The 26,130-nt window shown below is 41.8% G+C and overlaps 1 protein-coding gene across 3 annotated transcripts; it reads left to right on the top strand.

Annotated features, from left to right (window-relative positions):
- The first annotated feature begins 1,428 nt into the window (after positions 1-1,428).
- On the top strand, positions 1,429-26,130 carry iars2 (isoleucyl-tRNA synthetase 2, mitochondrial). 3 transcript variants are annotated; one of them, XM_030392281.1, is made up of 24 exons: positions 1,429-1,897; positions 2,339-2,461; positions 2,647-2,800; positions 2,891-3,039; positions 3,258-3,307; positions 3,408-3,517; positions 3,629-3,716; positions 4,264-4,379; positions 4,486-4,655; positions 4,924-5,014; positions 5,168-5,319; positions 5,438-5,598; positions 5,743-5,845; positions 8,125-8,218; positions 10,208-10,288; positions 10,990-11,098; positions 15,121-15,223; positions 15,785-15,907; positions 16,004-16,135; positions 16,227-16,333; positions 16,491-16,636; positions 16,762-16,952; positions 17,538-17,682; positions 25,313-26,130. In XM_030392281.1, exons 1-24 carry the CDS (start codon positions 1,631-1,633, stop codon positions 25,456-25,458), a joined length of 3,111 nt encoding a protein of 1,036 aa, XP_030248141.1. In that variant the 5' UTR covers positions 1,429-1,630; the 3' UTR covers positions 25,459-26,130. The 3 variants fall into 3 exon arrangements, with proteins under 3 accessions (XP_030248141.1, XP_030248140.1, XP_030248142.1); XM_030392280.1 differs by having other exon boundaries at positions 1,430-1,897; positions 3,626-3,716; XM_030392282.1 differs by lacking the exon at positions 10,208-10,288 and having other exon boundaries at positions 1,431-1,897; positions 3,626-3,716.

Genomic DNA, 26,130 nt, shown 5'->3' with positions numbered 1-26,130 from the left:
GTGAGAAATGGCGGGGGTTCAGTTGGTTATGTCTTGTTTAAGACCCTCATCCGACATTAAAAACCCTCAGACAGACAATGCTCAGAGTTACAGGCAACTGAACAGGTTTTTTTCCCTGTTTGTTTTAAATTGTAACTCCTGCTTAAAACGAGCCTGTAGCCCGCTGCGCTGCCTTTTCGACAGTGATTTTGACCAATTCACTTTATTAGAAATTAAAGCCAGCAGAGCGAAGTTGGAGTTCTAAAGTCACTACAACACCTTAGAATTAAGGTTAGCATATACATTAAATCAAAGCAAACACCAAAAAGAGGGGAGAAACCCAACCAAAAAAAACTTACCTGTGATGAAACGAGATGGAGAGCCAGCAGGAAAACTCCAAGGTGAGCTAGACACATCTTATTCATCTCGGTGCTGCGTGAACAAAGGATGGCTGCTCCGCGAAGGTCCGACGGTTAGTGGATCGGTAACTGAAATCGGAGAGGCAGGCTTGCCTTTTATACCCCGGTGACATAATCAGCCACTCAAAACCATCTGATGTAGCATGAGACGTGCTGCATTCGGGTGCCGTTGGAAATAATATATTAAGTAAAGCACACTTGAACGACTCTAATTTACAATGTAAAGCTATTTACTTTCCTCTTTGAAGATAACGTTTGTATGGGCATTCAACTACAAGGACGGGTATTAAACTGTCCGGCAAAGCCGTCATGATGAGGGACAGTTTTCGGCTAATAGTTTGCCTACACTCAAAAGTCGGATACTACTCACTGATGTGTGCTTGTTGATGCGTTCCTGTGCCACCGTGAAGCTCTGAAATTAGGGCGTCGCGGTTGCAATTAAACGTCATGGGCATAATCACAAGATAACTTAAAAAGAGAAACGTCCATAAAAAATTGAGGGCAAGACTGGAAAGAAACAGCTCCAGCAACACTTGACAGGACCACAGAACAACATTAGCAACTAGATCACATGATATTTATAACAATAATATATCTATATATATATATATATATATATATATATATATATATATATATATATATATATATATATATATAATTACTCATTGTTAACACTGGCGGATAGTAGACTTTTATAAATACTGAAGGCTGGAATCATCACCACTAAGACAGACATATTAGCGTACGCACAGTCATTCTGGTGATAATAAATCATGTGGTTTTTTTTTATTATGAATGAATACAATATCAACATTAGTATTAATTAGATGAATGCGTGCATTTTGCTACTTGAAAATATTAATCTGTATTAATGGCATCATGAATATGGAATTCCCTGCTGTGACCACTAAAGGGCAGTGAACATTAGTCATGATTCTAAAAACACAAGACAGACGTAGACTTCAGTCGCTGTGTCGTAAGAGCAAGCTACATAGTTTGCCTTGAAGAAGGATAAATAGCGCCTCCAGTGAACGCCTGTACACCCAGTCAAAAAAGCGACTGGCGTTACTTTAGAGTCTATTGTGTTTCCGTAGTTGTCCTCTCTACAATTTCTTCCGGGGGGATACAACATTGGAAGAAGGCGGAATCTTCGCCACAACTCAGAAACAACTGCAGTTGTCCATTTTTTTGTTTTGTTTCGCTTGGCCACAAAGCTACCTCTCCTCTCCATGCTGCTGTGTCGGGTTTCGGCAGTAAGCCGGACGTTCGCGAGTTGGGGACGGGGGTCACTCAGGGGAGGCGGCCTCCTGCACCGTGCTCTCTCCTTCAGCTCAAGCCGCTGTCATGATGTGGGGTCAGGAGAAGGCAGCGCTCAGCCCGCAGAGACGGGCTCTGCTCGGGCACTGTACCGAGACACAGTGCTCCTTCCACGTACTGAATTCCCAATGAAGCTAACCGGACAGAAGCTGCTGGACCGGGAGCTCGAGATTCAGCAGGTACGTCGATAGAAGCTAACGACTTTCCACTCAAAATAATGCCAAGTAACGTTAAATGTTTCTCTCGTTGACAGGTGGACACATATTGTAGAACATAACCTAAAGTGCTCTACATTTATTTAGGATGTATTCTCATATTCTGCATGCATAAGGTGCGCAATTCTTTTCGATTCCCCCCTTCTTTGTGAGATAAACAGACGTGTCTCTGAATTATACAGACTAAAAATAAGGCCAACTATTGACTTAGGTTTGGCGACGCATAACTAACTGACTTATCGTCTTGTGGTCTCTAGGTTCGTCTGTGTGTGCATACTCAGCTTTGCACAACACAAATCCAACTGTCTGCTGAATGCTGATGGTTAAGCACTGCTACAGACAACTCTGTGTTAATGATACTTTGTTTTTGTCCTTCATAAATACTAATACTCTCTCCATATGCAGAAGTGTGGATTTGCAGATTTGTACTCCTGGCAGAGAGAGAGGAAGGCCAAGAAGGAGTTCTGTCTTCATGATGGACCACCTTATGCCAATGGAGACCCTCATGTAGGACATGCACTCAATAAGGTGATCAGCATATGGTGTGCTTGTAGTGTTTCAGTTATTCCCTACTGTTATGGTTTGTTATAACAACTATGCACTGAGTTATTGTTTGACTGTTGCCAATAAGATTTAGATGATCGGCTTTCTGCTAGCAGTGACAGCTCAAACACTGTCCAGATGATCAAAGTGTTATCTTGTTTTTGTTCCAGATCCTGAAAGACATCCGTAATCGTTTTGAGATGCTGAGGGGGCGACAGGTCCACTACATCCCAGGCTGGGACTGCCATGGCCTGCCCATCGAGCTGAAAGCTCTGGGGGAGTTGGCAACCAGCGGCCTTGACCCGCTGCAGATCAGACATAAAGGTAGAGGCAGACTGACAGACAGAAGGCTGAATAAACATTAGGTCTATTCAATTTAAAGATGCTGTAATGTGTTCTTTTTGCCCCATCCAGCGCGGGCGTTTGCTGAGCAGGCCATAGCTCGTCAGAAGGCTGCTTTCCAGCGCTGGGGGGTGATGGCTGACTGGGACCAGTGCTACTACACGTATGACGGGGCCTATGAGGCAGCTCAGCTGAAAGTTTTCCAGGAGATGCACAACAAGGTGGGCAATGATGTGTCCGGCCCAGGCTGAAGAGGCCATCATTTATTAACATAAACAGTAACATTAGTAGTTTTTATAAGTATCTAAAACCAACAGGAAATAAAGCATGTGAATGTGATTGAAGCTAAATCTTTATCTCTCAGTGGCTGTACAGTTTGATATTATTTGCTTTTCTTTAGACAGTCTAATATTTTTCATTTCACTTGGTTGTTCTTCAGGGGCTCATCTACCAGGACTACAAGCCAGTCTTCTGGTCTCCTTCATCACGGTGCTGAGATAATATGCTTACATGGAGTCATATATTTTCAAATTCTATATTTATATACCAGGTATTTTACTGTTCTGTGCTTAAATCTGTGCCTGTTTAGAACGGCCCTAGCAGAGGCAGAGTTGGAGTACAACCCCGAGCATGTGAGCAGAGCCATCTATGCCACATTCCCCCTGATCACACTGCCGCCTAAGATAACCTCAGAAGCAGGTAGTACAGACACACAAACATACCTGTAATTCAGAGCTTCATTGAAAATTTCACCTCTGTTTGGTTGGTTGAATCTCTTGACTTGTGTGTATGGTTTATGCACCTCAGCAGGTCTTGAAAATGTCTCTGTGTTGGTGTGGACCACCCAGCCTTGGACCATTCCTGCAAACCAGGCTGTCTGCTACATGCCCAACGCCCAGTGAGTGTCTGCTTCATGAAATGACATGAGAATGTGGAGCTGTCTGTGGTCAGCCATGACTCACCTTTTATCTACTCCAGCTGTGTTTTTTTCATCTTCACCTGTTTTTGTTGCGTCCAGGTGTACTTTTCAACTGGGCTCACCTGGGGTTTCTAGGAAGTTGCAACATTGCTTTTTTCCTCTTTAGTTGCTGGTACAGTACGTTTGTATTTAGTATCAGAAAAGTTGAGAATTATATTACTGAGACTACAGAATAATAAAAAAAAAAAAAAACTGGCTAAGCCATTTGAGCCTTAAATTCTTCTTGTCAGCGGCCTTCTTTGTTTATGGTTATCTTAATATCATAAAATCAATTTGGTAATGCTGTTGTAGGGTCTTGTTTGAAAATATATAACTACTCAAGGTTTATAGATATCTGGTTTGGGGCTTTTGCTGTAAAATGACTGACAAGTTCATGTCTTTGTTTTGAATAGTGATGTGGTATCATATGAACTGTGTAGAGTTATTTTTGGAAGGCTCAAGCATATGTCTTGTTTTGTGGCGACAGGTACTCGGTGGTGAGGAGGGCCGACAACTCTCAGCTGCTTTTAGTGGCGACTGAGCGCACAGCCAGCATGGCTGCACTGCTGGGCACAGAGCTGGAGAGTGTGGGCTTGTTCACCGGTAACACACACACACACACACAGACACACAAACACACACACACACACAGACAGAGCTGTCCTAGGGTGTGTTTTTTTGCTAATGGCCCCTGTGCTTTTCTTCCAAGGCTCCCAGCTTGAGGGTGGGATTTGCAAACATCCCACAATTACTGACAAGGAAGTGCCACTGTTGCCGGCGAATCATGTGACTATGGCAAAAGGAACAGGATTGGTCCACACAGCACCAGCTCACGGCATGGATGATTACAGTGTTGCTTCACACTTTAAACTGTCTGTGGTAGGTTGTATTTTTAAAAAACTTTTAAATCAACCTTTCAGGAAATATGACAAGCTTGTCATACCATTTAAGATGATGTGTTTGGTGGTCCCATAAACCTCTATGACCATAACATTCAGTGTCAAAATGATTACCCAACAGAAAAGTTCTAAACAGTAATTTCAGATAATTGATCAATTGTTATTTATCAAGTAAAAAGCAAAACGTGGCTGATATGATATGATTCAAGATCTGTATAACCCTGTATGGGGTTTTTCTTCTACCTAAGGAGTGTATGGTGGATGCGGATGGCAAGTTCACTGATTTAGCTGGTCCTGAGCTGCAGAATCTGTCTGTGATGACAAAAGGGACGGACAAAGGTACAGCTAAAATATGTGAAATTAACAAAACACTATCTTAGACCATGTTGATATGTCAGTGCATTGTAAGTGATCATGTTATTTTTCATATCTTCGTCTCTAACTTCTGTTTTCCTATTTCCTGTTTGTGGATTTCCTTCCTGCACATGTTAGTGATTTCCATGCTGCAGGAGTGTGGGGCTCTGGTGAAGGAGGAGCAGTGTATCCACAGTTACCCATATGATTGGAGGACAAAGCAGCCTGTCGTCATCAGGCCCAGCAAACAGTGGTTTGTTAACACGGCCTCACTTAAAGACAAGGCCAAGGTAAAGCTGGAAAACAGAAGCCTATGGTCAGACAGGAAAAAAAAGTGTTCTGTTTCTTCGCATTTGCGGTTTGTTTCCAAGAGAAAAAAAAATGCCTATGGTGTGTGTGTTTGTCCAGGAGGTGCTGCAGAAAGTGCGTATTTTGCCAGAGTCAGCACGGGGCAGCCTGCTGGCCATGCTGGACAGACGGACCTACTGGTGCATCTCCAGACAGCGAAGTTGGGGCGTCCCTATCCCTGTCTTCTATCACAGAGAGACTGGAGAGGCTCTCATCAACAAGTAAGTTGATACACACCACATATGTGAAAACGGGCTCATACACTTGCTTGGATACACACCAAAACTACATTCTTTCATGCTCAAACACAGACAAACACAAATATGATATATATGAAACTTTGTCTATGACTCTGGCCTCTGCAGATACTCAGTGTCCCATATAGGAAAGCTGTTCAAAGAAAATGGCAGTGACTGTTGGTGGGAGCTTCCTATTGAGACTTTGCTGCCAGCAGAGGTACTTAAGAAGGTGAGAATTCTGTGGGTAGTGTAATTGTTCTCTCTAATAAGATGAGCAGTATAATTACCTCTGCCAAGGAGGTTATGTTGTACACATGTCCATTTGTTTGTTTGTTGGTTGGACTGTCAGCAGAATAACATGAAAACTACTGAATGGATACCCACCAAACTTAAATGGAGGATGGGTCTCAGCCCAGAATAGATCCTGATTAACTTTTGGTGGGGATGTGGATAAAGGGATAGACCTAGGACATTTTTCTCACTGGCTTTAACACCTTGAGAGCCTGTGTTTTTTGAAAACCCTCTACACGTGGATATGAGCATTGAGAGCATTGTTTGTGTACATAGAGTTTGCTAAAAAGAAAGTTTTTGGACAACCCACATTAGCAGATGTTTCCTCCGCTCGCCGCCGTCCTGCCAGTGAGAAGTGTCGATCAAATGTGACGTAACATGGAGGACAGTTAAGGTGGACCGCTCCTAAAGCTTCGTTCCATATTAATGCAGGATAATTCATTGTTTTGTTGTCAGCGAAAAACAATAGTGACCTTGAAGTTTAAAAAGGAGCCTCATATAAGAAACAATACTAAAATAAAAAGCCGGAAAAGTCATGTGAGATATCGCGTGGATAGTTGTTGTCTGAAGACAGTAGCGGTCCACCTTAACTGTCCTCAAAGTTACGTTGCATTCTGAGTTCAATACTTCGCGGCTGCCATGATGACTGGGAGCGGAAAAAGCTACTGTTAAGGTGAGTTGTTAGAAAAGCCTTCTTTTTAGTAAACTCTGTGTACACAAACAATGTTCTCAATGCTGGTGTTCATGTGTAGAGAACCTAGTGATACTACCAGCAAAGTTTCATGTTCCTCGAGCCTTCTTAGGGCGTTTTCACACCTATAGTTCGTTTGCTCTGGTCCGAATCAGGGACCAACTTGTTACAATGTTGCATATTACCTCGAGTTTGGTTCGTGTTCACACGGAAGCATTTACAAGTGGACCAAAATGTGTGATGCGCGAGGAAACTGCTCTCTAATTGGTCTAAATTTCGAAAACGAGGCAGCAATTCAGCTGAATTTAACGCCAAGCAGACAGGAAGTCAAGCACTGAAACAACTACAATATGACATCCGGTTACTTTTCAAAATAAAACACTCCGTGTTTACACCAGCACACAAATCTCAAAAAAGAGACAAACACAAGCTCTTCTGCTGATCCTTCGGTCGGGAACACTTCCTGTCGTTGTTTTTAGTAACACAGATCTATAACTGCGGTCGCGAGTGATCATGTGATTATCGCGGAAACTCCTCGGCCTCGAGATGCCAGCTGTCTACTGTACTGCGCCGTGTCCGACCCAATACGCAACCGGGGGTTACCGGACGGCGGATGGCAGAGCAAAACACCTGATCGGCCGTAACGCAGCGGACACGTATCCAGTGGAAATTTGGAGTTAAGCACTGATGCTTCCTGCAGTTGGGTCGGATCGAGTTGGATCATGTTCTCACCACAAACGAACTGTACCAGAGTTTTTTTTGGAACCGGACCGAGACCACCTCTTCGACAAGGTCTCGGTCCGGTTGTTTTGGTCCGCACCCGAGTGTGATTGATGTGTTCACACCTTCCCAAACGAACTGCACCAAGGGGGTAAACGCTCCAGGGTTTGATTCAACCGAACTAAACAAGGCAGGTGTGAAAACACCCTTAGTGTTTTAGAAATAGTGATTTTGATGCGTAAGAGTGCCCCCGCACTCTATTGAAAATTAGCTTGCCCGACAACAAACTACGGTAAATCTTGAAAGTGCCTCTTTCGTCGTAATTATACATTTACACGAAGGTTTGACTCATACATTCACAAATAAAGCCTCGGTTGCAGTTTTGCTTTAAGGTGTTTAATGAAAGTGTTTTTAAAGAAGTTTTATATTGCAATAATCAACACATTACATATTAGGAACAAATTGAATGACTGTGCGTAACATGAAAAGACAAACTCCCATCTTCAGTCTCTGGTAGCTTATTGTTTTGCTAAACACCTCTCATAAACCAAGTGTACACTGCCTGCCAAGCAGACAGATAGTAGCAGACACAGTTTGAGCAGGTGAAATAATGGATTTTTAGGCAGAGAAAGACAGACATGTTTGTCAGGAGTTGGTACAGTTTGAGTTATTCTAGTGGCTTTAAATTGATTGGGCAGCTTAAACATGATCATCAAAATTGTCATTAGTTGTCATCTGTTTTTCTGTTGACTAACTAATTAATCACAGATTGCTCACAACCATTTACCCGTTTGTGTCTTTATCAGAGTAAAGCAGGTCCAGCGACGGACTATGTTCGTGGAGAAGATGTTCTTGACATCTGGTTTGACAGCGGAGCATCGTGGGCTGCTGTACTAGAAGGTACATCTGATATTTCCTTAGTCTGTCCTGTTCTGCAGATCATAATAAGTGCAGATAGATTTAGTTGAATGGTAGTAGAATGAGCATCTGTGAAATTGTGCAAAACTCTAACACTAATAAAAGTATTTCATCCTTAGTGGTTGATCCTGCTCCACAGAGAAGATGTGGTGGTTGAAAACTGTTGTCCACAGTGACATATGTGTCGCCTGTTGCGTACTTACTCTGCAAAAATGAAATGGTTTCTTAATCTAGATAAAGTGACTCCTTCAGTAAGCATTGATATTGTACATGGATGTGTTAATGTTGCTCCCTTTCTCCTTCTCTCTCTCTATTCATACTCATCAGGGTTGTTCTCAGAGTATCAGCAGTTAATTCTCCATCTCATTTCAATGACTGTTTGCCTTCACGATGCCTTTAATCAATTCTAATTTCATTAGGTTTATTGTGGAGAAATCCGCTTACACTTTGTGCTGATGATATACTTTGCAAAGCAAGTTAATTAGACTACATAACACGTGTAGTTAGAAAGCAGCACAAACCTGGATTAGAAGGCAGTGCAGTCTCGGCATACCATGTGTCTGCAACTCAGCATTCGTAGAACTGCAGACAATAAAATGAGTGAAATCAGAAAAGGCTGCCAGTTGGAACTTTCTTACCTAGGTTGGAACTTTCTTACCTAGGTTGGAACTTTCTTACCTAGGGATTGACCGATTATTCGATCCTATGTTCAGCCTTATTCTGATCATTGGAAACTGTTGTTTTAGTTTTATGTCCAATTGCTGACATGATAAATATTTTTAAAAAATGAGCTACCGCAGCTACTTTGTATGTGTGATAGATTTGGAACTATATATCATGCGGTAGGAACTAGCAAAGTGCCAGTGTGGGATAACGTTTCAATGGAAGAAGAACAATGTGTTTTACTAATCTCACTGATGACTTTTATTAAAAGTACAGCAGCTGTTTCTCTCCACATGTTAGCTGTCAGTATACTCAAGTGCATTTTTCTTTTTAGCCACGCCTTGATCTAGATGGATATTTCTTAACAGCTGTTACCAGTAGATGGCTCATCTAAAATTTTGTACATTAACTCCCTCAGATTTTTTGGGTGAAATTGAAAATTTGTACAGACATTCATCTCCACCTGTGTATAAATTGTATTAACTTTGATGATCCTCTGACTTTCCCTCTAGCACAGGGCTGCCCAAAGTGGGGCTCTCTTGCCAAAGTTAGCTCGCAGATTTGGCCTGCCAGATGTTTCTTGCGAAATATTTTTGAATTTAAAAAAAGTTCCTGCACCACTGCTCTGATTGAAAAGGAAAGTGGGGTGATGTTTCATAGTTCACAAAACAATTGTGGTGCTTCACAGCAAAACAGTGTTGCAGCATTCTCTCAACTGAGCTGCTCTATACAGCTCACTAAGTCTTAGGAAACCCAGAGATCTCCCATTGATTTGAAAAGACAGTGTTTACATCCTCAACACACTGTTGAGCTTGTGCAGCACCTTTAGATGGGTAGGACACTAACGTGTTCATTTTAGCAGTTACAGTGAAGATTTAGTTTTTAAATAGGTATAGATAACGTCCTCTCAAACTAATTTTGGATCTCTGGGCTTCTGGAGACTTGGATTTTTTTTTTCTTCCTCCATCTACTTCAGTTGTTTAGGAGAATGCCACAATGCTGTTTTGCTCTGAAGCTCCAGAAATGTTTTGTGGACTACAAACCTCACCAAACCAGAGTTTTAATTTATTGTTGAACTGATCCCTCAAGTGCTGATGAGCAAATGGTACCACTGTGAGCTTTGTGATGTGCAAATATTAGCATTTAGTTTAAAGAACAGTCTCTTAGAGCAGCTGGAATGGCTGTAAACTCTGGTTGTTGTAAAACAAGTCACATGGATAAATAACTAAATAAATAACTAAAAACCTAAATCAGAACACAAGACTTAATAACCTGTTAAAGTGGACTGTTACCATTTGTCATTTCCAGAGGAGATAGAGGGAGACACTGAGGAGCCTGAGTCCCGTCTCAGCTGGCTCCCTGCTCCACTCCGCAAACCCCTGGTCACAGGTTTATTGATAATCCACCTACTATAGCCGACACAGCAGCCTTTTTCTTCGCTTTCTTCCTTTTTCTGTTCTTCTTTGGCCCTTTCTCTCTTTATTTCCCAGGCTTTTTACTATTGTTGTGTCTCCATCCTTCTTACACATCTTCCTTTGGCCTTCAAATGCTCTTGGATCTGTTGTAATTATCAGTTGAATATACATGAATGTGACATGATCTGCAATACCACATTGGTTTGACATCAGTTACGTCCGGATTAGTATCTCTCATCTGCTCTTTGAATCAAGGCCAAAAGCATTTGAGTGAGCTTTAAGGTCCAAACACCAAAACTGCAAGCAGAAAATTGTGTGGAATTCTTCGGGCTAGCATGAATCTCAAACTCTCCTCTCTCCCTTATGCATGCAGTATACACACAGAGGGCCTGACTTGGGACAACACTGTGACATTTTGCCAATTGGCCAACACTTCCCTGCTGTTTGTTTTCCATGGCTGCAACGTCTGTCTATTTGTCCATTATGCTGCCTGTTATAGACAAGGCAGTTGTCACGTTTGATTGTAGTTGTTGCAATTTTACAGCTAACACTGCCTGGTCTTTCTTCTCTTTTCCAGACAATTCTGTTATCTGGGTCGTATACTAACCATTTTGTTAACCTATTGTTTGTGCATGACTGCAAGTCACATACATTTGCTCTCCTCTACCCCTCCAGAGTCAGACTCCAGGGCAGATGTATATGTGGAAGGGAAGGACCAGATTGGAGGCTGGTTTCAGTCCTCGCTGCTCACCAGCGTAGCTGTCAGGAACAAGGCACCTTACAAGTGAGTATCCAATCCACTCGTTGTAGTCTACACTAGGTCCAATTCACTGTAAATGACTCTGCGTGTGAGATGCATAGAAAATAAGAAATTGAATTGCAACTACTCATTGCAGTTGGGCTGAACAATTAATCAAAATATTAGCGTAATATGGTCAAGTGCATTATGCAGTATGGTAGGGCTGCTCGATTATGGCAAAAATCATAATCACGACTATTTTGATTGATATTGTAATTAAGCAATATTATCATGGGTAATATTGCAATTACACAACTAATACCAACAAAATTAAAATGTATAATCAAAATATATCCATGTTGATGGACATTTGCTCTCAAATTTTAAAGGTTTTTGCGAGTGTGCGTCGCGTTTCCATGGAAACACATGGGGTCTGACTAATAACTGAAAGAAAATCAGTCACGTCAGGTGACTCATATGTGTAATGGAACGTAGTTTACCACTCTACCACAGCAAATAATCCAAACCTTGGTAACGACCTAGCAACAGAAAGGATTTTCTAGTCCCAGATGATGAACTCTGAGCTGACGTTCATGTTTTATCGCGGTCTCGGGATTTCCTGAACTAAATCAATACTGCACAGATAAACAGAAATTGCTTATTTTTATCGCCCAAGTTATAACAAAGATGTTGATTTTTTTTCTTTTATATTTTTTATAAAATGTTTTCACTGCGGTCACAATAGTGTCTCTCACACCGAAGGGAAAATAAATAATAGCCGGGTGTTTATCTGTTTCAATCACTTAACAGACCAGGCGTTTATTTGGACCAGGTGTTTATTTGGGACAGACGTTTAATTCCTTCCTCTCAAAAATCCGGGATGAAAATGTCACAAACTTCTCCAGCTTCTCTGTGAATTCTCTGGCATCCTTCTGGGCAATAGTTGTCTTCTGCAAGTGAAGTTGTTGCGGCGGAGGAAACAATTCAGCCGACCAGCACTCGCTGCAAACTCCTCATCTCTGCTGTCACTTGTACATTTCTTCCGCCATCACCCTGATCATTTTGCGGGACACTCTCTCGTGGCGTGCCCGTTTGCTGATAACTCATTCCCGCATGTTTATCTCAAGCTCCTCGCTCGCTCCCAGCCTGGTCCTGTTGCTGTCCTCCTCGGACAGACGCTGAAGCAAATAAATCAAAATTAACAACAAACCGATCCATTTTGTAGCCTATTTTTCTGCCGTTTCATACTCCAGCTCTGACAGTTACAATGTTGCCATGGAGATGAATACAATGTTGCCACAGACTTGGCGGAGTAATATTTTGAGTAATGAGTCAGGCGTGCTGTCATGCTGATTTGAGCACGGTCTAAATTTCTTGTTGACCAATCAGATTGCTTGGTCGGAACTACTTGTTGTATAATCACGATTATTAAATTATTTATTGATTTGAGAACAAGCACTTACTGAACTTTGAACTCTGGTATTTCTTTAACACGATAAGTTTGACCTGAAAAACAAGAAAAATGCCAATAAATAAGGGAAAAATATATCAATAAAATTAATTAAATGATATGAAAAAAAAAAAAAAAAAAAGGGCAGGCAGCGCAATTCTGCTGATATGGTGACATGATGGTAACACATACCACTTGTCCAATGTGTTAATCAGTTTATTGAACCCCGGGTCTCTAACGGTGTTGATAAAGCACATATCTTTGGCAATCATGTATGTGACGGCATCCGTTATTTCTTTATGCCTGTGGGAGCTGGGTGGATATGTGGTGGCATCCTAAAGTGTGTCCTTAATTGAGGACTGTGTGGCGGTGGCAGGAGTCCAGGAGCTTTTCATTTTTGAGTGTTTTTGTTCTTTCACTACTTGGTCATGTATTACTCTGTGTGTGGACTTTAAATGGTTAAATTCATTGGTTGTGTTCCCTTGAGGTGCAGACACGGTGGCGTGACATATCTTACACAATATCTTCATTTGTTCCGAGTCAGACTCCTCGAAACTGAAGTGTTTCAACACCACAGAATTCGCTTTACCTTTCCTCCCGACCAAAGGCTGCATTTCTGCCATCTTCTACCGTCTTCTTCTACACGTTTGTTCAAAACACGCACTGGCAATACACACCGGCGTGGCTGAAAGCAAAAATCTTCAGGCGGGGGCGGAGTGGAGTGCACAGGTGGAGATGGAAGGGTTCGCTGCATTTACCACACAAGACACGGCGTGCGGCAGAATTTATTACGATTATCTTGTTTTCATGATCGAGGGAAGCCAAAATCAATTAATTGCCAGCCCTACAGTATGGAGAAGCTGCAGCATTTTGATATAGGTAAAATGCATGTGACAAACAGCACTGTAATGAAGTGCTGCAGAGATGCCCTGAGCTGTAAATCTTGTTCTTCAGGTGTAAGAAAGCATGCATGTTTGGCACATCATCATTTTATGTAGTTTATTTAGCGAAAATGTAAATTTGATGATAAATTGATCATTCCCACTAGTCGAGAATCAGTGGATAGGTTAACATCTGTCAACACAATCTCAGTGTGATTTATTTATTTATTTATTTTTTTTGCAACCTTCATTGCAACACAAGCTTGCAATTTCTTGGATACATTATCTAACATTAATAAATGGTGTTCGTATGAAAAAAGCATCTGATAAATAGTGCTTTCGTAAGCAACACCACAAGTTTATCAGTTTGCAACAATTTATAGATTATTCATCAACTACTACTACTAGAAGACATTCTAGGACATCATCTTGGGCCTGACTTTAAAAAATAGATTTTTAGTTTACATTTTTCTGATTTGTATACAACTATATAAACTACTATTTATGACAGCTGAATGAATGAATGAATGAATCTAGAAAATAATCCACGTCTTAATTGACAATGAAAATAATCTTGAATTGCAGCCCTACATGGTAAAACTGGTTCAACAAAGAATGGTCAACAGTGAAGCAACAGAGGTTCAGATATTCTGACTTTTGGTCTCTAATATAGTCCATCCATCCATCCATCCATTGTCACCCGCTTATCCAGAATCGGGTCTCGGGGGCAGCAGCTTCAGTAGCGAGTCCCAGACTTATCTTTCCCCAGCCACATCGGCTAACTCTGACTGGGGAATCCCCAAGTGCTCCCAGGCCAGAGAAGAGATATAATCCCTCCACCTGGTCCTGGGTCTACCCCTAGGTCTCCTCCCAGTTGGACGTGCCAGGAACACCTCCCTAGGAAGGCGCCCTGGTGGCATCCTCATCAGATGCCCGAACCACCTCAACTGGCTCCTTTCCACGCAGAGGAGCAGCGGCTGTACTCCGAGTCCCTCCCGGATGGCTGAGCTTCTCACCCTATCTCTAAGGGAGACCCCAGCCACCCTGCGAAGAAAACCCATTTCGGCCGCTTGTACCCGCGATCTCATTCTTTCGGTCATGACCCATCGCTCATGACCATAGGTGAGGGTAGGGACGAAGATTGACCGGTAGATTGAGAGCTTTGCCTTTCGGCTCAGCTCCCTTTTCGTCACAACCGTGCGGTGAAGCGCATGCAACACTGCACCCGCTGCTCTGACTCTCCTGTCAATCTCACGCCACATCATCCCCTCACTCGTGAACAAAACCCTGAGGTACTTGAACTCCTTCACTTGGGGCAAGGACACATTCCCCACCTGGAGTAGGCAATCCACCGGTTTCCTACTGAGAACCATGGCCTCAGATTTAGAGGTGCTGATCCTCATCCCTGCCGCTTCACACTCAGCTGCGAACTGATCCAATGAGTACTATACTCTAGTATAGTTTAAACTCTAAAATCACCTAATCCTACATTCCCCATGATGCAACTTGATGATGTCCTTCAAATGAGTCTCCCCTTGCCTCATACAGTATATGGCCGCCACTTTCAAACTTTTTCTAAACCTTAGTAAGCGATCTGAGGCTCTCATTCTAAAAGAATGCCAATTAATAGCATTTTTAATTATTTGCGTCTGACATTTATATACCCCATTCATTTTATTTTTTTTTATCCTGATTTTGCCGTGTGAGACACTGATGCTGTGTGTTTTTGTGTCTAGGTCACTGGTGGTCCATGGCTTTGCTATCAGTGAGAAGGGAGAGAAGATGTCCAAGTCTCTGGGCAATGTTGTGGATCCTGATGCAGTCATTAGTGGAGGGAAGGTGAGGTCAGGAGAGATGGTAAAAAGTCCCCGTTAAACTGTTGCTTTCTGGTAAACTTGCAATTTGAAGTAGTCTTCTCCAGATTTTGGGGGAAGTTTAACTTCTCTATTACCTTTTTATACCTAGTGGTGTATCCCTAGTATACACAGAGATCATTTTAGTTCTGTTTGCCAAGGATTTCAAACTTTAGATATTTATATACCACCTTTCAAACAAATCAAATGGAATTCAAAGTGCTTTACAAGTGATTGCAAAAGTAGGATATTTAAAAAAAAAAATCCAAAAACATAGATACAGCATCTGCTGCTGAGAAATTAACCACACCCTAACAAATGGTCTAATAGAATATCCTTTGTATTGTATATTATTTTTTAAATGTCATTGGGATTATACAGTACACACTATTGCAATAGTTCAGCTTATGTTTCAAAACTATGACACACTAGCATTGCTTATTAACATTTTAGATACCCACAAAGAGGGAGTTGCAAGTTTTATCTGGATGACCTGAAATTCTGACATTTTAAAGTTAAAATGGTATTATTATTTATATATTTTCAGGACCCCAGTATGCCAGCCTATGGGGCGGATGTGCTGCGTTGGTGGGTGGCAGAGTCGAACGTCTTCTCTGAGGTTCAGATTGGACCCACTGTTCTCAACGCAGCCAGAGACAACATCAGCAAGGTACCAGTGCAGTAAGGACACGATACACGTGACCACTTACCTTTTTTATGAACAATACTCACTGCATCTACTTTTTTTCCCATGTTTTTTTCCCAGTTGAGGAACACTCTGAAATTCCTGCTCGGCAACCTGCAGGGCTTCGACCCTCGTGTGCATGCTGTGGACCCCAAAGAGATGCACTACATCGATCAGTACATGTTGCACCTGCTGCGCGAGTACAGTATCAAGGTGTGTTTATGTGTACGAACAGAGCCAGCAGCTGACTGAAACAAGGGTAAATGTGAAAGCCAGCTACATGTGTGTATGTGTGTCTCTACAGGTGACAGATGCCTACAGTGAGTATGATGCTGGCAGGGTCATCCGTGTCCTCCAAGCCTTCATCGCAAGAGACCTCTCCAGCTTCTACTTTAGCATAATCAAAGACAGGTAAAGGCTTGCGACAATATGAATACCACAAAACATTAAACTACATTAAAATACTTACTGGCAGTAAGTAGCTATTGTACTCGCACACCTCTCTGTCCTCCTATGTCTCTCCCTTTATCTGTTTATTTCTTTCTTTCTTTCTGCAACTTTCATTCAGGTTGTACTGTGATCCAAAGGACTCACTGGGCAGAAGATCATGTCAGACAGTTTTAGAGGAGATTCTTGATGGAGTGACCAGATCCATAGCTCCCATCCTGCCACATCTAGCTGAAGAAGTCCATCTACATGCACCAGGACATGACGGTGCGTGCCTGTCTGGTTTAGTTTACACACAGATTTAGGGTTACTCCTTGAAACTGTGAATGAGCTTCTCATGAGTTTGGCTACTTGCTAACAATAGTGTTCTTAAACTGTAATTGTCTCTTTAGAAGAGGGGACGTTATTCAAGAGTGGATGGATTAAAAGTAGTTCAGTTTGGCGGCGACCAGGATTGGAGGAGGCAGTGGAAGGGGCATGTGCCATCAGGGACTCCTTCCTGTCTTCCATTCCAGGCAAAAATCCAGCTCAGTTTGACCTCACTGTTGCCATTGAACCTGGTTTGCTGTTTGAACTCATGGAGGTAAATCAAACATTGTGAGCAAGCCACTATACATGGTTTAAATGAATGCAATACAGTCCACAGGAGATGCAGGAAAATAATTTGTATGTACAAATGCTGAAGAAATGGACCATGTCTGTAAATGGACAAATTAAATATAGTGACTTTGTTTGTAGTTGTGTAACTGCTTTAAAAAAAAACAAAAAAAATAGAAATGGGTATAGCATGGCTTCAGGACATCACATTATCTTTCCCAGAGTAACAGAATAATATTTACGTTATTAGATGGAATATGAAATGTACAACTTAGTGCGTTGCCAATGTCACCTGTAATGTGTTGTTTTCTAGCATAACACTACATTGATCAAATCCCAGGCTTTTACTGTATCACTTTATAAAAGGTGTAACATATTTTGCCCAGGTAGTGTAACCTCATATACTAACAATATTATCCATCATTTAATAGATAATAAGTACAAAATCTAAAATATGCATGACACATGAATTAAATATGGATTCAAACAACTGATTTTTGTATAATGTTAACTATTATTTAACGGGACGGTGTGAATACAAACTCACACCCTCCTCCACATACCTCCACAGTCTCTCCAAGAAGAGCCCACCTCCACCTCCTCACAGCTGGCTGAGCTGATGATGGTAGCACGAGTCAACCTGACCAGTGAGCTACCCCGCGACCTGCCCCCAGATGCCCAGCTCAGCCATGGGACCTTCCTCATCAATCTGGAGGGTGAGCATGCAACACTAGGCTAATTATATGTTTAAAGTGTAAGTAAACCATGATGTCATACTAGACCTTTCTCACGAAACGTTTCCACCTGTTAAAGGGCCCGTTTTAACCAAAGGTACGTTATGCAAAAGCTTTTGTTTGTATTTAAAACATTTTTTATTTATTTTTTCTTCATTGTTTTTATTGCAGTTTTTGTTTCCATTCGACAAAACAGTGTCTACAAAAACTAGACACACAACAAAACAAACACAAAACGGACACAAAAGCTCTTACATGAGAGATGAACATATGGCATAATACAAGAGGTAGTGGATCAGTCTTACAGTACCCGAATGTCGTTCAAGTGCACAACAGTCCCTTTTATAGAATGGGCGCCACACTCTGTAGAACTGATCTACGCTGTAATGTATGACGTTGGTAAGATATTCTAGAGGGATCAGTTCAAAAATTATTTAACGCCAACCACAGACAGAGGGAATCTTGTGTCACTGACCCACTGCAAGAGAATATTTTTCCTAGCTGCAAACGTTAGAATATTATACAATCTTTTGTTAAGTGCTGTTTTTAGACGGTCACTTGGAAGACCCAGAATCAGGGACAAGGGATCCATTTCTATATTAATGTGAAAAATTCTCTCCATTTCACTTATAATTTCAACCCAATATCTTTGAAGTTTATGACAAGACCAGAAACAAAGAGTTAAAGTTCCCACATCAGTTTTACACTTGAGACACAAAGGGGAAAGAGAGCGGTTGAAGAGGTACCTGCGGTGAGGGGATATATGTAATCTGTGTAAAATCTTAAGTTGTCTTGCTCTTGTCCGAGTGCAAATTGAAATCTTTTTGCAAGAGACCAAATGGTATCCCACTTTTCTTCATCTATGGTCGCAGACAGCTCCTTCTCCCACACACCTCTGACCCCCTGCGCATCAGTAGTAGAAAAACCATTAAGTACATGGTAAAATGAGCTCAGAGACACTTTCAACTGTTGTTGAAACAGAATTTTCTCAACAGCAGATATTTCAGGGTGATCAATAAGGGTTGTGCTATGAATGATAAAATGCCTTATTTGCTAAAAGCGAAATAAATCTTGTTTAGCCAATTTGTAACTGTTAGTAAGCTGTTCAAATGACATAAGTTTATTATCTGAGAAGAGGTCACTGAGACATTTAATATTCTTATAAGGCCATTGTTGAAAACCGGGGTCTGAAGAACCTGGGGGAAAAGCAGGATTATTTATTATTGGGGTAAAGATGGATGTTATATTTGATCTTCCCTCGAGACGGCGGACAAGCCGCCATGCTTTTAGAGTGTTGATTGTTACAGGATTTGTACAAAAGGTTTTAATTTCTTTAAAATTATTACAAAATAATAGGTCACTTAGTTTGCACTGTGATAATGCTGTCTCAATATCCAACCAGATTGAAGTTTTACCCTTAACCCAGTCGTTTACAAATCTTAAATGGGCACAGAGTTGATACATTTTAATGTTGGGTAAGTCTAAGCCACCCATTGAACTTGGTAGATGTAATGCTGCCATCTTAAGCCTAGGTCTGCGCTTGTTCTAAATAAAAGAGCTGAGCCATCCATTCATGTCCTTCAGTACCCTTTTAGAAAACCAAATAGGGATCATTTGGATAGGATACAATGGCCTGGGCAACACATTCATTTTGACCAGGGCAATGCGTCCTAACCAGGAAACAGGAAGTGACGTCCATCGCTCTAGGTCCTGCTTAATTTTACAAAATAAGGGTGCAAAGTTGGCTTTGTACAGTTGATCGAAGGATGGGATGATGAAGATTCCCAAGTACACAAACCCACTGGGAGACCATTTGAAAGGAAAGGAAGGAACAGTAGTTGGTATTGTTGAAAGAGTACCAAGAGGCATGGCCTCTGATTTAGCCAAATTGATTTTATAGCCAGAAAAACAACAAAATCTGTCAATCACATCAATAAGGCTTGGTACAGATGTTTCAGGGTCAGTCAAAAGGATTAAAACATCATCCGCGTATAAGGTTATTTTATGACACAGCTGTCCGATCTCTAAACTACGTATTGAGGATGTCACCCTTATAGCCTCAGCAAGTGGTTCTATGGCCAAAGCGAATAGGAGGGGCAATAAAGGGCAACCCTGCATCACCCCCTGTAAGTGTTGAAGTAATCAGACCTGAACCCATTAGTCAGGACTGCTGCCTGTGGATCCCCAGTGTATACAGTAAGTAAGATCATTAAATTCGGTCAAATGCTTTCTCTGCATCGAGAGAAAGCACCAGACAGTTAATAGATTTTTGTTTAAAAGCTAGGATAGCGTTCAACAAACGTCTAACATTGGTGGCTGAATTCCGTCACCTTATAAAACCTGTCTGGTCCTCCTTTATCAGTACTGGTAAGAGATTTTCTAAACGAGAGGCTAAGATTTTAGAAAGCAGCCTCCTAACCACATTTAAGAGGGCTATGGGCCTGTAGGATCCGCGAAAAGTCAGGGCACTTCCCTTTCTTTAGAATTAAGGAAATACTGGCCTCCCTCAGTGTCTGTGGGAATTCTCCTGTAGTGAAGGAGTGGTTGAACATATCAAGAAGAGGTTCTACAAGAATATTTTGGAACTGTTTATAAAATTCACAACAGAAGCCGTCAGGTCCTGGTGACTTTCCGTTTTGTAATGTTTTAATAGCTTTGATCACCTCAGTTTTAGTTATGGGACTATTAAGGGCAGTCTTCTGCTCTTCTGACAAATTTGGTAAGTCAAATTGAGCAAAGAAATTGTGCATTAGTTGCTCCCCCTCAGGAGCTTGTTCGGAAGAGTACAGGTTTTTGTAAAAATTCTTAAAACAGTTATTTATCAGTTTATTCTCGTGTACCTTGTGGTCTTCTTCATCAGAAACAGCTGTGCTGGTGTTAGATTCTGCACGCTTCTTAACGTAGTACGCCAGAAATTTACCCGCTTTATCTCCATGCTCATAAAACCTCTGTCTAGTATATTTCATTTTCTTCTCTGCATCTCTAGTAAGAAGGCAGTTCAGCGCTGATCTGAGTGTAGTGATTTCTTGCCACAATGGTGGTGACGGAAAGGCAATATATGCTTTTTCTTTATCCCTCAATTCACTCTCTAAAGTTTTTTGTTTCTCCAGTCTTTGGCGCTTCTTTGTTGCAGAGTACGAAATAATTAACCCTCTCGCATAAGCTTTGCATGTTTCCCATAAAACGGAGGCATTACTGGCTGATGAAGTGTTGATTTTCAGAAATGCTTTAAGTTCAGTAGAAAAGTTGGAAGTAAATTCCTCATCTTTAAGAATAATGGTATTAAGTCTCCAGTGACGAAACTGATTAAGCGCTGTGATCTGAGATAATTATACTGGTTATGTCACATGATAAAACTGAACACAAATCACTTTTTGGCAGAAAAAAGTAATCAATTCTGGTTTGGCACTTATGCAGAGCCGAGAAAAATGTATATTGTTTGTCAGAGGGGTTGGTACACCTCCAAGCATCAATAAGCCCAAACTCCTCACATAGAGCACGGAGCGTTGCGGCCTGAGGAGAGGGGGGTGCAGTACTATGGGGAAATTTGTCAATAAGCGGATTTAGTATTAAGTTAAAATCACCACCAACAATAACGGTGGAGTTAGAAAGGAATGGAGCTAAGTCCAGAAACATTTTGGTAAGGAAGGTGGTTGGCTGGGCAGGTGGAAAGTACACATTCATCATTACAATATTTTGACCTTGCAAAGTTCCCTTGATTATCACATAGCGACCCTTCACATCTTTAACACAGTCAGATATTGTAAAAGATAGGTTTTTCTTAATCAACACTGCCACTCCCCTACAGTCCCCTCCCGACAGGTAGCGGTATGGTGACCAGAGCGCTGCTGTCGGTGCTGCAGCCCCGGCTCGGAACAACAGGCTGTTCTACTGTTGTGCTAACTGTGGCTATTGCTCCATGCTCGGCGCCCCGGTACTACCACCACACTCCATACGCATAGAGACCGGAGCTTAGGAGCTCCGGGACAGAACCAGATACACAGAGACTTGGACACAACAGGAGAGAGCTTGAAGAAAAGTCAGCGAGGTAGTTGGACTCTGTGTTGCCCAGAGACGGCCGGCACACGGGCCCTAACATGGTGTATTGTGGCTGGACCGTCCAGCCCCGCCTTCCCGCAGGCTGCTGCCATTACCTTCTCAAATGATATGCAAACCACGCTCTACTTGCCCCTCCCCTCAGGCCCCTCCCTCTCGATGCCAAAACAGTGACAGAAAGTTGAAACTGAAAATCAGTGACACTGAAAAAAAACTGACATTGTAAAAAAAATCTGTCACTGAAAAAAAAGTGACATGAAGAAAAAATCTGAAGATAGTCATTGAAAAATACAAAAGAATCCAAATAAAATAAAATGATAAGATTTTCGGATTTGAATTATTTGAATTACTTTCTTTTTTCAGTGCCAATACTTGTTTCAATGCCAATACAACTGGTTTCAATACAAATGTTTCAATGACAATGTTTCTTTTTTCAGTACTGGTTTTGTTTTCAATGCCAATTTTTTGGGGGGATGCCAAATTTTAATGTCACCGTTCTGGCTCCATACAGAGTCACACACGCCTGAATTTGGCAGGTACTCACTTTGCTTCATAAAGCACAGTCCAGGCACAATGTTAAATGAAAGGAATAGTCCGGTGGTTACAGAAATTTAGGGCAGCGATTCCACGTAAGTCGCAGCTGCCTCCGGTGTGTTGAATCTCTTCTCCTTGCCGTTGACAGACAGCTTCAGCGTAGCGTGATATACAAGCGCATAATCGCATTCTTCCTCCTCAGACAACTCTTGACCTCGTCAAAGGCCTTGTGCCACCGCCGCCGAATAATCATGAAAGAAGGAAACTCTGATCCGGTCCGCTGGCTGGTTCGGCTCCGTAGCAAGGCGCCGGACTGCGGCCATTACTCGTTGTTTATCAGCAAAGTTGTGAAGTTTCATGATGATGGGTCTGGCGCGTTGGTTAGTGCCCGGCATTGGTGCTAGGGAGCGGTGAGCGCGGTCCAGCTTGATCTTCCCAGGTTTAGTTGTGAGATTGAGATAGGAGGGGAGCCATGTCTCCATCAAAGTGACTGCATCCTTTCCATTCGTGCCCTCGGGTAACCCAACCAGACGAAGGTTACATCTGCAGCTGCGGTTCTCTAAATCATCTATATCTATATGGTCTGCCATGTCGGTTATTTGTTTTTCGAGTTGTGTCACTTTAGCCTGCAACACATCCGTTGTGTCTTCGTGTCTGAGATCCGTGTCTCGGCATCACCAACCCGCGTTGCAAAGCCTGAGATGTTTGTTCGCGGATAGCAGCAAGCACAGTGTCAACTTTAGCATCCAATGACTTTGTAATGTTGTCAGTTATCTTACTTAGAGCCGAAAGAATACTCGGATTAACATCACTCCCAGTTTCCTTGGCCTCGGCAGTGGCTTCTACCTCGCTAGCGTTAGCTTCTTCGGGCTCAAACGCGGTAGGCTCCACAACGCCGCTAGGATGCAAAATAGATAGGATTCGAAAAATAGTCGTCCAGGCTCATTAATTAGGGATGCAACGGTACAGTTTTCCCACGGTTCGGTGTGCATCACGGTTTTTGGGCCACGGTAACGGTACGGTTTCAATATCTTAATATAAAACTACTCAGACTAGCAAAGGCAATATTGCATTGTAAAAATAATTGCACAATTCTTTGTGCATTGTCTGTGGTTACAGGAATTTGGATATTTGCTCTCTCTAGCTTCCATTCAGTAACTGCATGCACTAGTTCTTCATCCAGGTGTTCACTTGTGTGGCTCTCATACAGTGGATGAGTCTGCAGCACAAAGCCCCTCATTTCCCAATCAAGTAATGTAGTGTACAGTCACTGTCAGGTAGCTTACTGTTGCACGGGAGGTCCAGCTATCAGTGGAGAGAGCAAGGTAGGGTGCTTGCCTCAGTTCGTTTTCAATATCCCCCCGGCATACTTCATAAAGTTCTGGGATCACTTTACTACTAAAATTGGTGCGGGTAACGAGGTTCAACTGTTTTCATCATGTGACGAAATCCGTTGTGCTCAACCACTGAATACGGCTGCATGTCTTTCGCTATGAAGACGCCCGCTGCTTTTGTTATTGTTTTGTGTTTTCCCGAGTTTGTCGTATACAGCTGTTGGAGGGCCGCAGCAATTGTCGTTCAACATTTGCATGCAGAGCGCTGATTGGCTCCTAGTAAATTCAGGGATGTTCTGATTGGCTCTGAAGGCGGCATGAGCAGCACATGGCACTGAGCCTGAACAATGTGCTGCTCTCATGCCTCTGCTCCTGAGGGGATCACACAGCATGCCTGGCTGCACAGAGTTTTGAAAAAGTTTTGTGACGGGGAAACGTACCGAAAATGCCGTTGTTTGTCATTGTGCATTGAACCGAACAGGGCGTATTGAACGGTTCGGTAAAATACCGAATATTGTTGCATCCCTACTCATTATAGAGCTACTCTCACGCACATTTATAACGTTTCACCAGGTGAACACGTATTTTAGACGGATATTCAGGAAACCTCACCGGTGTGACAAGTTGCGCCATCTTGCCCGTATTTTAAAAATTAACCTAAATTATCAACAGAGTGTAAAGAACAGTTTATTTTATTTTAAAGACAAGATGCCATCATGCCTTTTTTAGCCATCCTATCCTTTTCTTGTAAAACCACTCTGAGCTCCCAGTCCAGACAGCTAGCTCCACAGCTAACTGAGCTAACTAGCTAATGGAGCTAGAGCTACATTTTGCAGTTAGGGGTGGGTTATGTGCTGTTCCTTATTTGTTTAGAGTTTTAATTCAAGAGGTGGTCAATTCTCATATTTGCACCTTTTTAAATTGAGCTGAAGCTGTCCACATAGGGCTGTACACAAAACTTGTTGTGCTGACAATAACCAAATTAGAAAAAAAAGTCTTCTCTGGTTTGAGAGCATGAAGACATTTACTCAAACAGTTTCAAGTATTTGTAATAATTTATGTTGACATATTTTTTATACTCATACATTTGTTCATCACAACTTAAAGCAGCAAAAATGTCTTTTTTACTATTAAAAAAGACAACCGTATTCAACAAGGCCTATCAAATAATTCCTACATTTATTTAAAGCCTTTATGTAAATAATTAGATAGTATTACTACTGTTTCAACAGCTTTTTATTCTGTTTTAATTGTGCGATTATGTGTGTGTGTGTATCTCCTCATGAATATCACTTATTTTGCTACTGCAATAGCCAAATTGTCCCATAGAATCACTGTTTAATTAATTGTCACATCGGTCATTGTTCTAATGATGTTTGTGATTACAGCTCCAGTGCCTGGGATATAAGGGATTCTATTGGCAGAGAAAGAACATAATAGATTTATGTTTTAATTATATAGTACCTTTTATACCAGAGATGGGGACTTGAGTGTGCGACTTGGACTCATGAACAATCTTTAACAATCTCTTGCGTGAAGCTAGAGATACCAATGAGAGCCAGACTTGATTGAACTTGCTCAGGCCCTTGTGCTCCTCCTGCTTCGACAAAACAAAAATATCTGCAGTGAAAAGGTCTATATCATTGAGCAATAAAGAGTGAATAATATGTGTGTATCTATCCTGTCAGGTGGTGTTATCCGTGAAGACAGTGCCTACAGTATAGCAGTGGTGCCCACTGCTGCTGCCCGGTGCCCGCGGTGCCGCCGCTACACTGCAAAGTCAGCAGACTGCCTGTGCCCGCGCTGCCAGACCGTCGTTTCACAGGCTCAGTGAAGGGTCTAGATACTGCATCACCCTGACGACCGGCAAACATCATTTTGGCTGTTGTGTTTCCCTGCTTCCCATGCATTTGCTTTGAAGGGCTGAATATCAAGCAGGTTTTTACAAATATTGTCTCTGTTTGCTGAGAGATCTTAAACTGAATCCAGATCACTCATTTTCTCTCACAGCAAAGACCTGCAGGTCTGGCATTGTAAAACCTAATGGTAGATAAGCATACTATTTCTCAATGTGCTCCACACTTCACTGTAATGTACTTTCCTTCAACAACCTTTTCAAACTCTAAAACCAAAATGTCCAAAGTGGTTTAGGTCACTTGGCTGTGGCATCAGTATGCTACTTACACATGTGGTCTAGCGTGATCAGGATTCTTTACTGTGTTTAGAGTTGGGAACTGGAGATATTGATTTGATTTTCAGTGTAGAAGGGATGCCATTAAATGGAGCTTATGATTTTTAAATGTGTAAATACGTTGAAAAGGAATTCACTACCAGTGAGTGTCACTGTGTGACAACAGTTGAGAGAAACCTTTTATATATTGGGCGTGGGTAAGTTGCCAATGCCTACATTTGTGTAATAAATTCTGTTCCTTGTAAACTTAAATAATTGATGGTGTATAAAAATATCTGTACATTACAAATAAATCGAGTTTTATCTCTGAAAATG

Source organism: Sparus aurata, chromosome 16 (assembly GCF_900880675.1).
Source record: "Sparus aurata chromosome 16, fSpaAur1.1, whole genome shotgun sequence".
In the NCBI taxonomy this organism is placed as follows: Eukaryota; Metazoa; Chordata; class Actinopteri; order Spariformes; family Sparidae; genus Sparus; species Sparus aurata.
Note: the sequence above shows the minus strand (reverse complement) of the source record. Positions and strands in the feature narration are given on the sequence as shown.

Coding starts and splice junctions, on each gene's coding strand:
- iars2 (XM_030392280.1), top strand. CDS start 1,631: ATGCTGCTGTGTCGGGTTTCGGCAGTAAGCCGGACGTTCGCGAGTTGG. Junction 2,462..2,646: donor TAGGACATGCACTCAATAAG/GTGATCAGCATA, acceptor TTTTTGTTCCAG/ATCCTGAAAGACATCCGTAA. Junction 2,801..2,890: donor GCTGCAGATCAGACATAAAG/GTAGAGGCAGAC, acceptor TGCCCCATCCAG/CGCGGGCGTTTGCTGAGCAG.